The 15,919-nt window shown below is 40.6% G+C and overlaps 2 protein-coding genes across 4 annotated transcripts; one reads left to right on the forward strand and one right to left on the reverse strand.

Annotated features, from left to right (window-relative positions):
- Nucleotides 1-135: 135 nt before the first annotated feature.
- LOC133849538 (solute carrier family 7 member 14) lies at nt 136-12,728 on the forward strand. 2 transcript variants are annotated; one of them, XM_062285692.1, is made up of 14 exons: nt 136-154; nt 967-1,662; nt 4,582-4,707; nt 4,786-4,939; nt 5,906-6,037; nt 6,100-6,198; nt 6,300-6,508; nt 6,570-6,741; nt 6,885-7,068; nt 7,133-7,719; nt 7,960-8,125; nt 8,227-8,443; nt 8,541-8,637; nt 8,704-12,728. In XM_062285692.1, exons 2-14 carry the CDS (start codon nt 1,627-1,629, stop codon nt 8,949-8,951), a joined length of 2,427 nt encoding a protein of 808 aa, XP_062141676.1. In that variant the 5' UTR covers nt 136-154; nt 967-1,626; the 3' UTR covers nt 8,952-12,728. The 2 variants fall into 2 exon arrangements, with proteins under 2 accessions (XP_062141676.1, XP_062141674.1); XM_062285690.1 differs by having other exon boundaries at nt 142-400.
- A 1,205-nt stretch (nt 12,729-13,933) lies between these two features.
- Nucleotides 13,934-15,186, reverse strand: LOC133848652 (uncharacterized). Of its 2 annotated transcripts, none has more exons than XM_062284295.1 (2): nt 14,437-15,186; nt 13,934-14,375 (listed from the first exon to the last, which is right to left on the reverse strand). In XM_062284295.1, exons 1-2 carry the CDS (start codon nt 15,101-15,103, stop codon nt 13,984-13,986), a joined length of 1,059 nt encoding a protein of 352 aa, XP_062140279.1. In that variant the 5' UTR covers nt 15,104-15,186; the 3' UTR covers nt 13,934-13,983. The 2 variants fall into 2 exon arrangements, with proteins under 2 accessions (XP_062140279.1, XP_062140280.1); XM_062284296.1 differs by having other exon boundaries at nt 14,271-14,375; nt 14,454-15,186.
- Between the last annotated feature and the right edge of the window lie 733 nt (nt 15,187-15,919).

The following is a 15,919-nucleotide window of genomic DNA, read 5'->3' on the forward strand; positions in this document are numbered from 1 at the left end:
TAGCAACAACAAGACAAATTCGCTCTCTCGCTCTGGCTTAACTGAAGCTGTGTTTAAAGGGCAGTAGCTAAAGCTTTTTCACTCTAAAGAAGAAGAGATAGTAGGCAGCAGCAGCAACAGAAGCAGCAGCAGAAGCCAGTGACGACTCGCAACGGTAGTGAAAACGCGTATCGCATTTTTTTTTTGCTCCCGAAAAAGGAAAAAAAAGAAAGTTATACACACGGAAAAATTGCAAGCATTCAAGCAGCAATTCCATTCAGTGAATCGCCGCCGCAGCAAGTCGCGAGTTTGCGAGTTGCGAGTCTCACACAAAACTGTAGTTAAAAGTCGTTGTTGAAGTTGGACGCGCGTAGAGAAAATTGAATAAAATTCGAATCGACAACAAAATTAATATAAATATGTACATACAGTTGATATTAATTCGAAATTAGTTGCAAATCCGTTGCAAGCGCTTCTTTTTCTTGTTTTTTTGTTGTTGTTTTAATCTGTAACTGCTTAACTGTATGCGTGTGTGTATGTGTCGGTGTAGGTGTGAGTGTGCTTTTTGTTGCTAATTTTTTTTCACTCGTCACTTCGTTGGCATTTAGCATTCGTGTATGTGTGTGTGCAATTATTGCATTTGCATTGAGTGTGTGTGTGTGTGTATAAGTGTGTGTGTGGGCCACGTGAATCAAACGCGCGCAACAACACACACACACATACACACACACACATACAGATGCAGAGAAGGGCCAATGGTAGAGAAAGTGACAGTGTGTCCCTATCAAAGTTCGAGTCCGAACTGCCAGAAGGGCAGTGAGCAGCGACGTCGGCGTCGGCGTCGCTGTAAGCGCCACCGTTTTCGAAAGTGAAAGTGAATTTTTGATGTTCTTGAAATTGAAAATGTGAATTGCGAATTGTGAATGTAATTAAAAAGTCCCTTAATTGTTCTCTTCTCCACTTCACCCGCGATGCCAATGAAAATAGGCAACGCTAGCCGCTTAAGCAGCAGCAGCAGCAGCAACAACAAAAAAGCTCAAAAACTGTTGAATATAGAATGACGTTGCAGACAAAAATCAATGTAAAACATAAAGCGATAACAGCAGCAGCAGCAGCAGCAGCAACAACTGTAACACTAACAGCAACAACAGCAGAAACAGCAACAGCAACAGCGACAGCAATAACAAAAGGAACAGTTACAGCAAGTGCAAGTCTGTGTCACACATACACACAAACAGACAGGCAGGCAGCAGACAGACAGTCATAAACATACACACACTCACGCACACGCACGCACGGCGAGTAAAGCACGCACACTGTACTGCAAAAGAGAGTGAGTGAGCAGGCGAGAGAGAAAGAGAGGAGAACTGTGCTTACGAAAAAGGAAGACGGAAACCATCAGCAAGAAGGAATTGTCAAAGCGCCAGCAGCAAATATCCAACTGCAAAAGTGAAAGCAAACCAAACAAAACAACAAAAGCAATAAACAACAGCAGCAGCAGCAACAACAACAACAGCAACAACGACAGCGACAACTGCAAAAGGAGCAGCTTGAGCAAGGAGAGCAAGGAGAGCAGCAAGAGCGCACAAATTGTGAACATATTAAGAGTTAAACACACACATTCACACACTATTGTTGCCATTCACAATGAAGCCATCGGATTTGCTGTTGGTGTTGGAAAAGGTAAGAAGAAGAAGAAACTTACTTGAATGCATACGTATGTTGTTTTTTCTATGTGTGTGTGTGTCCATGCAGAGTTATTTTCATGTTGAAATGTGAATTTCGCTTCATTTTGTCACAGCTAAAAATGGAGCGCACACACACACACACACAAAAACATGCATGTGTCCACGTGAATGTGTGTGTGTGTTGTACAAATGAAGCAAATTTGCTGTTGTAATGCTTGCCGTAAAATGTCCATTACGATAGAGCGTGAGCGAGAGAGATAGAGAGACATAGCGATGCGCTTGTACTTACACATACACATGTGAGGCGCTGTTCGTATGTATGTGTGTGTGTGTGTGTAGACTTATGCAAATCCATTTGGCTTTGGAGTCGCTTGTAATACTGCTCACTGGCTGCTCACCCACAAGTGCCCCTTCTCCCTCACACTCACACTCACGCACACACACACCCGCACCCGCACACACACACACAACAGCAACAGCGACGACGATGTTGAGCGAGCGATGCCGAAGCGTAAAAACAAAAACCCTCTGGGAGCATACGCTGCGAGCGAATGGAGTGGGGGAAGGGGGGAGGTTGAGCTTAGGTATGTGGGCAGAAGTAGGAGTGGGGGATGTGACAGGAGAGGGGGTGAAGGAGGGGGCAAACACAGGGTAGCTGAGGAAGCATTTTGGCTGTGTACTGCGTTATCTTTATGGCTTGGCTGTCTCCGCCGTTGTTACCCCTCTCCACCCCCTTCTCCCCACTGTGTTGCCCAGTTACCCAGTTTAGAGAACCTTCCTGTCCGCCCCCGTTCCCCATTGTTACTTGTATATTTATACCACATTTGTGTGTCCACCAGCTTTTTGGACTCTGCTTTTAATGGCGCTGCTGTTTTTTTTTGTTTTACCTTTAATTTCCCACTTGCAGCGCACATTTTTTATTTTCTTTTGCTGCTGTTGCTGCTGAGATTTGCCCACTGTGCGGCGCACGTAACTCGTAACTCGATTGTCCTTATAAATAGCTCAACAAGTTGGGAACTCGACGGTTGCTTGGCTTAGCTGCCACTTGGGGTTAAAATTGCTTGCTGCACATCTGGGATTGGAATTAGAATTAGAATTCTAGTTCGAATTCGAATTGAGATCTCTTTCATTTTTTTTTTTAATTCATTCGCATTATCGTATTCGCATTTGAATTCGAATTCGAATTTGGATGTCTTTCATTCTTTTCATTCGCATTCTCGCATTCGTATTCACATTACATCATAAATTGTTTTCCCACAAAATATCACTCATACGCACATTACGCATACGTCCCATTGGCCAACATTCCTTTGTATTCAGCCTTGGAATTGAGTTTGCATCAAGTTTCATTTTGATGGCATTTGATGAAAGCTGCTCAGATGAGCCAAGATGTGAGGTGGCAAGCTGTTTGTCATTCAGCTCAGGCTGCCATCTTCCATCTTCCATCTTCCATCTTCCATGTTCCATCTTTGCCGTTGCGTTGACCTTTTGCTTTACAGCAACCATTAATAACAAGCTTGCGAGATGCGACTCTCTCTCTTCAGTTTTGGGGCATGAGTTTGAGGCAAGTGCTTGTTGCATTTGACTGGCATATTTTCCTTTCCTTGGCGGAGAGACGAGAAGCTGGTTGAACTGTTTTCGTGGCCTAGCATCTTTCAGTTTATTCAGTGACTGTTATGTAACATGCACGACGCCCACTGTTGCATGCAACAACGCCACACACACACACACACACTGGCACATTTCGTAGTCATTTCCTGGCAGGACTTCTCGTGGCCTTTAGCGGGCTGCGTAGGCCGTAAAAAAAAACTTGTTGCAAATATCGATTGTTAGGCCTGGGCTGAACTGAACTGAGCTGAGCTGAGTTGCCTTGTGGTTTCTGCAGACTCTTACTCAGATAGCGGACAAGCGAATGGAGACGGATGGCAACTGGCGGCTGAGGAGGAGGGGAAGGAAGAAAGGGAGAAGGAGGAGTGCAGAGCAAAGGGAGCTCAGCTGAAAGGCATTTCAATTTGTGCTTATCATGGCCGTTGGCATTGAGTATACTCGACTTTTAACAAGTTCTTTTTTTTATGAGTATACCCTAGAAAAACGCCATAGAGGGTATGCTGTACATTAATTTAATGAGTGTGTGATAATATGGAAAAACTGTAAATCAAAATATCAAAATAAATAAGTAATTTTAACTTTCACTATTTAAACACCATTCTTAATAATCTGAAAAAATAATATTACATAAAAATATCAAAATAAATTAGTAAATTTAAACTTTTTATGCAAATTTCACAATTTTGGCAAGATAATATTAGAAAAATATAAAAATTTCACGATTTGAACAATATTTTCAATTATATTGAGAAATAATATTATGAAAATATCAAAATATCAATTTTAATAAGATTCTTAATAATATTGAAGTTGAAAAATGTTGATGATTTTTTTATGATATTTTTCTAGTTTTATTATTTTTGTGCATTTTTATAGTGTTGAGTATCGAAATTGAGAATATTTAATAATTGCAACTTCTAATTTATGAAAAAGTAGTAAATTAGGGAAAGATATTTCCCTCCACGTATACTTGATATTTGTAATATTTAATGACAAACGATTGAGTAAGAAATGTAGGGTATTGATGTGTCGAGCAAGTTGGAAAACAGCCGCCGGGTTTTTACATATTTTCTCTCATATTTTTTCTTGTCCGCTGTGGAGGGACTCGATTCTCAATGCCACTTGCGTCTTTCATTTGCAAAAAAAAGACGCAGAACGCTGAACGCAGAACGCTGAACGCAAAAGAGCTTCCAGTTCATTGGCGTTCACTCAAGTATGAAACCAATTAAAGCAATGCTTTCTTCTTCCTTCTCTCTCTCTCTCTGCATCCCTATCTGTTATTCTATATATTTTACATTCATTTTAGGTCAAGTTCAGGGTGCCATTGCCACCGGGTGTCAGCTCCACAACGCTCTTGCCGAAGCTCATACGCACCAAGGATGTGAAGCAGCTGCAGGATGGCAACGCACAGCCCACAAAGCCCAAGCTAACGGTACGAAGATGATTATCTGCCATCTACAATTACTTCAAATTCATTTACAAGTACGTTTAACGTTTATGTCCGCTGCAGAAATGTCTCAATACCCTCGATCTAACCTCATTGGGCATCGGCTCCTGCTGCGGCACCGGCATGTATCTCGTAGCCGGCATGGTGGCTCAAAGGATGGCTGGACCTGGTGTGATTATTAGTTTTATTATAGCGGCGATCGCGAGTATATTCTCAGGTAAGTGTGCACAGCGTTAACACAGCTCTCATTAACGCAACACTTCACACTTTTACTGAGCTGTAGAGTAGTTGAACTGAGTTACTTTTCATTGTCAAATAAGAAGAATTATTTGAAGCAATTATCGTGGCAGAAGTTATTGAAAGTATGTGTTTTTTCTTAATGAAGTTTAATTTTAAAGTGTTTCCACTATAAAGTACAACTTTACAACTGAAAAACAAGTAGTATCAAAACAGATGTGCAAATTAGTGTTTAATGAAGTTTATTCTTGACGAGTTTCCAGAACGCAAAACTAGTGGAAACACCGTAAATTGGGAAGTGAAAATACTCTCTTAAAATCAAAATATTTGTGCGGTTTTAATGTTAAGAACTACTTTATTTAAACAGTTAAACTTATAGATGACTATAAAGTATATAAGTTGCAATGTTATTAAGAGAACGTGTAACTATTTACATACGTACGTAGTGTGAGCCTTAAAGCAATTTTATTTTTACGTGTTTACACTATAACGCAAAACTAGTGGTGACGCTGTAAAAATACTCTTTTTAAATCCAAGTTTGGAATGTTAAGAACTGTTTAACCTTAAGTCTATAAACTAAATTGTAATGGTTTAAAGAGTATTGCAAGGGACTTTCATGTTGAGATAATAAAGAACCTCTGGACGTAGCAAATACTTGAATTGAAATACTTGTTAGCATTCCTTCCGCATTCGAACAATGCGATGTTGATTCGCTGTAAGATGTCTTGAGTGCTATCCTATTCCATGAAGCACTTTCTGCCACACAAAAGACAATCTAAAGTAAGTGCAAACTAGTGTAATATAGTAATTCAGGATTAGTTTCCCAAAGTCTCTCGCAGAAGATGTGAAGTGCGGATAATCCTTTAGCTGAGGACTCTCACCTTACACACACCTCTTTCATTCTTATTTTCTCATTTTTGTTGCTGTTGTTTTGTGTTTCTTTTAGGCGCTTGCTATGCGGAATTTGGCGTTCGTGTGCCACACACATCCGGCTCGGCCTATATGTATTCATATGTGGCAGTTGGAGAATTTGTAGCTTTTATAATTGGTTGGAACATGATATTGGAATATCTAATAGGTGAGCAAGTGCTTGAAGTTTTGCTGCTTTTGTTATTATGATTATTGATTTAATTTGATTAGGAACAAGTGCCTGTGCCTGTGCGTTAAGTTCAAGTTTTGATTCGTTGACTGGCAATGCGATTGCGAACGCGATGAGCGAGTCAATTGGCACGATATTCGGTGAGAATGATGCGACGACTTTGATTTTATTATTATACACGTACTAATTGTGATGTGTTTATTTTTATCCTCGCTGCTGCCGCTGCCGCTGCTGTTCGTAGGCAAACCACCTGATTTTATTGCCTTTGGTATAACGCTCATCATGACCTGCGTATTGGCGATGGGCGCCAGCAAATCAGTTATTTTTAATCACACTCTAAATGCCATCAACCTGGCGACGTGGGTGTTTGTTATGGCCGCTGGTTTCTTCTATGTCGACACTAAAACGTGGTCGGAGCATCAAGGATTTCTGCCCTACGGTTGGAGTGGTGTAAGTATCCCTTATTTCACAACTTTTCCTTCCCTTAACCCTCTGTTTCTCTCTCTTTCAGGTCTTCTCGGGCGCTGCCACATGTTTCTATGCATTTATTGGTTTCGATATTATCGCAACCACCGGCGAGGAGGCGCACAATCCACAGAAGAGCATACCGAAGGCCATTGTTGGCTCCCTCATTGTTGTTCTTATTGCCTATGTCACCGTTAGTCTAGTCCTTACTTTAGTCGGTAAGTGGTTACAGTTGAAATGTTGTTCAAAGTCTATGAATGGGGACTTTTCTCCCCATCGATTTCTCCCTAAAAATCCCATACTTTACTTCTCCCATCGATTGCTCCCTAAAAACCCCTTACTATAACTCTCCCTCTTGCAGTGCCGTATGATCATATTAATGTGGGCGCAGCCCTTGTGCAGATGTGGTCCTATGTGAACGCGCCCAAGTGCCGAGCTGTGGTCGCGATTGGAGCCACAGCTGGACTCTCGGTGGCCATGTTCGGCTCGATGTTCCCCATGCCCCGTGTCATCTATGCGATGGCTCAGGATGGCTTGATCTTCAGGTGAGCATTTGAACATTTGCAATATAGTCGGAACATCCCTTCAATTTCTTCCTCTCTCATGCAGACAACTTTCGCATCTGTGGCAACGCACAAATGTCCCAGGGCTGGCAACAATTGGCAGCGGTTTAGCTGCAGCCCTCGTCGCGCTCACTGTGCGCCTGGACATTCTCGTCGAGATGATGTCGATTGGCACACTGCTCGCCTACACTCTTGTGTCCACCTGTGTGCTCGTCCTACGCTATCAGCCGCACAGCACTTCACTGGTGGAGCTGCTCCCGGCACAGCTGCGAACTCCGCTGGCACCGGGGACCGCGACCAGTGATCCGCATTCACGACCCTCGGAGGTGCTGGAGCCGAACAAGTTGACGATTAAGCGGGTGACGCGAGGCATGTCCGATTCGGATGATTCGTTCATTGACGACAGTCCGGAGGGTTACCTAGGGGGACGGGACGATCAGTTTCTGGTGTCGGATCGCTCGGAGAATAAGTTCTATGGCAGTGTGCATGGGGCACCCACTGGACCGACTGGACAGGCGACGGCCTTTGATACGATGGGATTGAATTTTATCACACGAAAGATCCATAGCTATGCGTACCTGTGTCCTGGCTTCTTTCCCTGGATCAATCCCGGTCAGGCGACTTCTGAAAGTGGTAAGTGAAATGGTGGAGAGGTGACGCTTCGACATCGATTTTGAAATTCAAATTGATTTATGCGTTATGCTTTCTCTCATTTCTTTTGTTTGCTCCCTCTGTAATGATTGACATCGTAATCGACATCGACATCGTCATCGCAATCGCAATAATCGATCAACAAAATTTTGTAAACCAATCGCCAATCGAATTTGAACTTCAACTTGAACTCGAAACTAAACCAAACCAAACCAAACCCAGGCATGTATGTCACGAAACTAGTTGGAATCATGTTCGGTCTCATATTCTTCTTGGATTTGTTCGCTGCCATCGGCTGGTCCGGCGGGCTCGCCGTATTCATTTACATCATTTTATTTATCGGCATATTTGTGATATTATTGATTATATCGAGACAACCACAGAATAGGTAAAGCTTTTCTCCCTCTGGTCTGGTCTGCTTTACTTTCCTTTCATGTTAATGTATCAAATGTAATTCAAATCAAATCTATTATCCATCTTCCTTCACAGATATGCACTTGCGTTTCTTACGCCAGGACTTCCATTTATTCCGGCTATTGCAATAACTGTTAACATTTATTTAATATTTAAGCTAAGCATACTGACCCTAATTAGGTTCACCGTCTGGATGTCCATCGGCTTCATCATGTACTTCTACTACGGCATCACGCACAGCAGTCTCGAGCAGACCAGCGATGAACTCGAGCTTCATGTCGACAAGGATTATGTAAGTTCGCTGGTGATAATCATTCTATTCGTTTGCTCTGATTTAGTTTAGCAATTTCGTTACTAAACTTCAATTGTTTTCCAATTCGATTTTGTAGAGCAAAAACGTTGATGAGAAGGCCGTTTGGGATCAGCAATCGTATAATCAGACGCATGAACCGGTCTGGGCCAGCAAGGAGGTCAAGCAGCCAACAAGTGAGTGAAGTGCTTGACATAAAATTCAAATATCAATTCTAAACTTGATACAATTTGTTTCTCAAGAGCAACGCTATAGCTATACAAAGTCAACAACATCGACGGCCGGATCAAGGAATGCAACCGCAACTGCAGGTGCTGGGAACAAGTCCGGTAAGTCATCGGAAGGTGATGCGAGAGCAACGCCACCAGCTGGAGCAGCTGGTCGTGGCACGACAGCCAGCAATTCATCCGGTCGCACACTGGAGCATCAGTATACCGGACAGTTTAGCATGTTTGTCGACGAGGGACAGTTCCCCACGTGGGATGACTAAGCACTTCGATATGCCGCCGCCTCACTCCTCACTCCTGACGCCTGACGAGTATTCCCTACACAGACCACCACAATTTGCACCCAGCAAAATACTCGTTTACTATGTTATTAGCACTATGTTGGCTCGGTACGGCAGCGACCTCCCGATGTACTACAGCGACCTCCTGATATACTGCAGCGAAACCGATAACAGAAAGAGAGAGAGCGCAGAGCCGAACTCGGAGTCAACTTAACGCCATTCAAGTCAAGTCAAGCTAAGTCTATATCTACTCTACCGACCTTACCGACCTTACCTGCCCATCAAGCTACCTAACTACAATATGCATATAGATCTGGCAAACCAATACCTGTAAATATGATTAGACTTATTAAGTTTAACGATATAACTTATATACTTATATATATATACGATATATACAAGCGTTACGTACAGTGGGGCCTCAGCCCAGGAGGTTTTTTTCGATTTCCACTTGCCATTTCCATAGAGTAGTTGAGGTTCCACTGTACAAATTCATACATATGACCTACATATACATATACAATATATAACTATACAAATATCCCACACACACTCACACATATCCATATATATATACATATATATTGATTATTATTAGATAAATATGCAAAGTAATAGTTAAAATCAAGTTGATATAAGCAACTGCTTCGATTCGATTGACAATCCTTGTGTTTGGGTTGCTTGCTGATTGACATTGAGATTGAGGTTAGGATTTGTTTCTTTCACGTTCTTTTTTTCCGTTTTCCCCTTTGGGGTTGGGTTGCCAATCGAAGCAGAAGCAAAAGCTGTAAAAGATACGAAGCAAGCACAACACACAGATATTTTTGAGATTATTAAGCACGAAATTGACAAAATAGTGTGACCGTATTTTAAGTGCTCTAAATTCACTCTGCAGTCACAACTCAGTCTGTGTCTGACTCTGTTTCTCTGTGTGTGTTTGTGTGTGTGTGTGTGCTTTGGGGAGTGTGTGTTTACTGTACAGCACGTAGATATTCGAATGCACACACACGCACTCTCCTGCTCACACACACACACACCCACACACACATGCAGGCAGAAGAGGTACACAGAGAGACAACAGCAGAGGTGTAGTTAGTTGTATTTGTGGATATTTGTAGGAAAGTCCCAAAACTAAAGAAGAGAAGAATGATAAGCTTCCAAAGGAATGATTAAAAAGAGTCTCTTCGAAAGCGAGAGAGAGAGAGATAGAGAGAGAACTACGTTCTCAAGTAGATAATCCTTTTTGGGGCCTTCGTATGAACACCCACACAATCAAATCCACTTTGACACACACAACACAGAAACACCGTTAAAGAAAAACAATCTGCAATATGGAATCTGGATTCTCGATTCTCGAATCTTTACTCGTACTTGTATTATCACATCAATCAATCAATCCTATGTAATTATATTTATGATTATTGACTTTGCCATTACCAGTTATTGTTGCTATGCCCCATTTATATACCTTATACATACATATATCGTTACGGTTACCACGGTATTAACGGTACCCGAGTACTCGAGTACCCGAGTACTTTATACTTATTCGAAATGTGTTATTCTTTCTACTCTCTAGAAGCTCGCGCTAAACTCATTTTTAAGCGGTATTCGGTATTCGATATTTGTTGTAATTCAATAATTAACTTTAACTTTACTTAACAAAAACCAAAAACTACCCAACAAAAAACCAAAAAAATAATGAAAAAAAAGGAAATGCGAAAAATTTACCATATTTACTAATCGAATCGAATACTATTCAAAAAAAAGTCAAACAAGTTTATGTAAAGAAAATGAAAAAATAATACGCAAGCAAAATACTTATGTAAAAATTAATAACAAAAGGAAAAAAAAAAAGAAAAATACTCTAATGTTTATATACAAAGCGTACCCTTTTCCACTTTATATGCTACGAAAAGCGAAAACCAATAACAAATTCTTAACTATTGTATTTATGAGTAATACGATTTATAATGTAACTTTAATACCTTACTCTTATTCATATCATTATGTCTTATGGTTCGTGGCTATTATCGTTTACGTTTTGCGTATTTTTCATTCCAAGCAAAGACACAACTGTACATACACGCACACACACTCACACACACACATACACACACAAACATACGCACTGACAGAACGAAAAGTAGGGTTAGAAACGGCCAAGAAGAAGAAGAATCAGATGAAGACTAGTAGAAATACTAAAGATTGAAAGAAACCCAAAAACATACTCAAAAGAAAAAGATATCAAATAATGACTCGACTTCACTTTACACTTTATTCGATAATATGTTACTTATAAGAATTGCTATCATTTCATTTTCACGGTCTGAATGTGTACATATCAATTTAAGTATATCTTAAGTCGCAACTGTCCGAATTTGTATTGTATTGTTTTATTTTATTATCCTTCGACTCGATTCATTTAGTATTCAATCGCCCCGCCCGTCCCCAAAATCACTTTGAGTGCCAAATGCACCCACAACAACTACAACAAAAACTAAAATGGAGACTATCTATCAATGCTCGTAGAACCGATGATATGTTGGGTACATGCAAATATATATACATACATATATATTCGTATACTCGTAGCATCCAAAACAAATATATATTTTTATGAAAACGAGGAACAAACAAACATGATTAGAATGCAACCAGAATGACTTCTTAAATGATAAACTCGAACAAAACCAAGAGAGAAAATAAAACTAAACTAATTAACGATAAACGATAAACGATAAAAACATATCCTAAGTCGCAGCAGTTGAAAGTTGTTTTACCGCCATCATATGTACAACATATGCACCAACTATGCAACTAACTAACTAGCTAAACTAGCAAACCAGAGTTTGCTCTTCCACCTTTCGGTTCTTTCGATACCACCAATTGAAGCTAACATATGTGTATGAAATACTTAATATAACAAATAGATTATCATAGATTTTCTACAGTTCCAAAAACGAAAAAGAAGAAGAGTAACTAAACGAAATAGAAACCAGAAGAAATATGAAACATGCTTCCGTTAACAAAACTTGTGCATTTTTTAATAGTTTCAAGAAACAACAATGAAAAATAAATGTTCAATCATAATAAATGAGGAAGAATTCATACATACCACATCGTAATATGCTCATACCTACTCGTAACAAGACTCACAGTGCCCTCGTAACATTTGAGAACATTTGAGAACTACTCTGATTGAGCACACACAAATAGATGATCACACACATTTGATTGATAGATTGAAACTTAACTTAACCAAGTCCAATGCAATAAATATGTAGTTGATTAAAATGACAAAAGATGACAAATTAGCAATACCCAGCTAGAGACAACTGAGGAGATCGCCTATGACGAGATAGGTTGATGATTGACTGATTGATCGTTTGATTGATGCAGTTTACCAGCAATTTGAAATCACATTCGCACACACAAACACACACACGTACATACATGAAGTACCTTAGTTTTGATTTATTTAATAAGACTGAATTTCTGCATATGATTTATTCGAAAACGTTTATGATTGATGTAAATATATTGATAACATTGCAAGCATATACAACAAACAAACATATTACGATATACATACATAAAGTTTTAATTATTTTTATGTATATATACATACTTAGCAAATCTTTACAACTTTAACTAATAAAGCATCAAAATTTTACGATATTCTCAACTCATCTAAAATGAAAATGAAAAAAAAAAACCCAAAACCAAAACCAAAAATGAAATGAAAACCAAAGACAAGTGACGATGTTAACACACACACTCAAACACACAACTATTATACATAACAACAAAATATATGATTAAAGAAAGGCAAATCTTTAAGAATACAAATATATATATACACAACAAAAAATGAACAAATATATATATATATATATATATTTCAATGGATCTATGAAAAATGCAAGAGAAGAATGAAGAAACCACAAACCAAAAGCAAAACAAAAACCAAAAAAAAAAAAATGATGTTAATATATAATGAAACAATTTTTTATTCAAATACTACTCTTAATTTGTTTTATGTGTTAATAACTTATTAAATGATATTTCTTGAGGATATTATAAAACAAATAAAAATTGTTAGGATATTCAAAATACGATACCAAGGCGCGTTTTCTTATTCTGGATTCGGGACTCCAGCGTTTAAAATTTAACAAGTGCGGTATTAAATTAAAAATATACCAAATATTATACCATAAATAATACTAAAATATACTGAATGTCATGGTTGGTATATCGTTGAAGTTCTACATTAGAAATATACAACAGGTGGGAAATATACCAGATTGTCAAAAATATACCGCATTAATGTACCGTAAATAATACTAAAATATACTGAAGGTCATATTTCGTATATCGATTACATTAGAAATATACCATAGAGACCAAAATATACCAGATTTTCAGCCACAGAAGCTTAAATCCCATCGCAATAGGCGCCATACAAAAGTTGTTCTTAAATATCTTTTACAATTTTTTTCCAATCACAACCAAATACTTAAGAATCATAAATACTATAGTTATTCTTCTGTATACCAACATTCTTTAGCCAGTCTAGCTTTAAAATTAAGTTTTTTTTTGTCGATTTTTTGGGGCGGAAATAGGCGTATCAAAAATTTGAGACCAATTTGATCTGAGTGCAAAGATAACAAGTACTGTTGAAAAACAATTTCAGCTCTATCTCTTATGGTCTCTGAGATCAACGTGTTCATACGGACGGACGGACAGACAGACAGACGGACATGGCTTTATATTCTCGTCTGTTAACATTGTTCAACTTTATAGAATCGGAGATTCCTCCTTCTGCCTGTAACAAACATTCCCTGCAGGCACAGAGCTATAATAAAAGCAGACACACACTTTATTTTTGTATAGTATTTGTATTTGTTTATTTAGTGCTCTAACTTTATATACAGAAACCCAAGAAGGAAGCGGACCAAACAAAAAAAAAAACACAAAAAAGTCGTAAGCACAGGATAATGTCGATGTCGAACTAGAAGTAACTCGACGACGCTCCTGGAGATGCTGAGGAGGGGATTGCAGAACCGGATGCAGATGGGAAGCTGTTGAAGGATGAAAATCCCAGGCCAGGGTTGGCCAGACCCAGCGGCTGTCGTTGCACAAAGTAATCCTCACCCGGATAGTTCACTAGGAATTTGTTGGGAGGCTGCTGCTGATCGGTGTCGCTGTCGCTGTCGCTGTTCGAGTCGGTGTCGGCTCCATCGGGGGCATCATTCACGTCGTTGTTGTCCGTGGGATTATCGTCAGCATTTTCATTTTCATTTCCATCTCCCGCTGGTGCTTCGTCCTCGCCAGCTGCCGCTGCCGCAGCCGCATTCGCAGCCGCCACCTCGTCCGCAAAGAAGCGGGGCTTAGAGAAGGTATCTGCAAAGTGTTGGAGAGAATCCAATTGTACGGCAATTAGTTAAAAGTGTGCTTATTTTACCAGTCGATTGTGCGTACTGATAGATCAGATGGTCACCCAGCTGCGATCCCGGTCGAGGACGACGCTGCGGGGGTGGTGGAGGTGGCGCTTGCGGTTGCGGTTGCGGAGGCGGTGGCAACTGTGGACGAGGACGACGACGAGGTGGCGGCGGCGGCGGCGGTGGAGGCGGTGGCGCTGCAGTAGTTGGTGGTGGTCCAGCTGGTCCCGAGTCCACGTCGTAGTCAAAGTAGTCATAGTGACTCACGGGACGCGGCGGCGGACGGACACGCGAGGGACGTGACGGCGGAGCTGGACCGTAGTCGTAGTCGTAGGGTGAGTAGCCAAGATCGTAGCCAGGACGTGGCCACCAGCCTGGACCGTAACCGTAATAGGGTCGTGGCCAGGGACGCGGCGGAGGTGGCGGAGGAGGCGGCGTCGTTGTTGTCGTTGTGGTCGTCGTCGTCGTCGTTGTAGGCATCATCATCGGACGTCGCGTGGTCACCGCATTGGCCAAGTTGCGTGTGATGTTCACCTTGGCGCTGGACAATTGAGCGCTCTTCTGCAGCAGATTGCGCAACAGGAGACCAAAGTCAATGGTCACCGTGGCGCGTTTATCGCGTTGCTCTTCTTGCCCAGCTGCAAAGGCAACCAGAAGCAGCAGCGACAGCAATCGGATGATGCAATACATCCTGTCGAAATCACAGATCCCGGCGAGGCAATCAGACAAAAAAAAAATAAGGTGGAGCGCTTGTTGTGTACCGCACTCGATGACGTTCCAATCAGAACTGGCCGTTGCCTTGTCGCCAGTTGGCTGCCTTGACTCTCCGACTCGGAATTGGAATTGGAATTGAAGTTGCCTGGGCGTTGTGTGTGGATTAAGTGGCCAACGAGTTAGACGGGTTAGCTAGTCAGCTAGTCAGCCAGTCAGTTAGTCAGCTAGTCAGGCAGGCAGGCAGGCAGGCAACGTGTAGATCAGGCAGTTGTCCAGTTCTGTGCGTGGTTACAATTACTTTTGCACTACTTTTTGTGCACACTCGCGATAACTCTCGAAATCGTTGCGACCCCGTCAGCGATTACAGTGGGTCACATATTTGCAGAGAGTAACGGTATTTGTCGACACGCGGCCAATTGTCACTTGCGCCCCACAGTGCAACGGAATGGTTCATAAAACTAAACTAAACTCTATTCACTATATAATTTACTCGTTACTTTTGCTGTGTTTTGCTGTTTTGCAGCCTTCATTAAGTTACCCTGTACAAGGAGTTGGTCCTGATGCCAGTTGGGTATACTGTGCGTATGATTAATGTTTATGTTGGGGATTAAATGCTAAAATTGATTAAGCTATTCTTAATTGTTAATATTCTTAATTGTTATTCACATTTACTAATATTGCAAGTATTATAAGTATTTTTACTTTTATGAAATCTAGTTTTATTATTATGATTATGATTAATGTCAAAGATATGAATTAAATATAATACTAAATTAAAATAGGTTTAATATT

This window comes from Drosophila sulfurigaster, chromosome X, assembly GCF_023558435.1.
Source record: "Drosophila sulfurigaster albostrigata strain 15112-1811.04 chromosome X, ASM2355843v2, whole genome shotgun sequence".
NCBI lineage: Eukaryota > Metazoa > Arthropoda > Insecta > Diptera > Drosophilidae > Drosophila > Drosophila sulfurigaster.

What these genes read in the sequence shown, in the direction of transcription:
- LOC133848652 (XM_062284295.1), bottom strand. Translation starts at nt 15,103, where the DNA reads ATGTATTGCATCATCCGATTGCTGTCGCTGCTGCTTCTGGTTGCCTTT. An exon ending in TCAGTACGCACAATCGACTG is followed by an intron (nt 14,376 to 14,436) that starts GTAAAATAAGCA and finishes AACACTTTGCAG; the next exon opens with ATACCTTCTCTAAGCCCCGC.
- LOC133849538 (XM_062285692.1), top strand. Translation starts at nt 1,627, where the DNA reads ATGAAGCCATCGGATTTGCTGTTGGTGTTGGAAAAG. An exon ending in TCTAGTCCTTACTTTAGTCG is followed by an intron (nt 6,742 to 6,884) that starts GTAAGTGGTTAC and finishes TCCCTCTTGCAG; the next exon opens with TGCCGTATGATCATATTAAT. An exon ending in TCAGGCGACTTCTGAAAGTG is followed by an intron (nt 7,720 to 7,959) that starts GTAAGTGAAATG and finishes AACCAAACCCAG; the next exon opens with GCATGTATGTCACGAAACTA.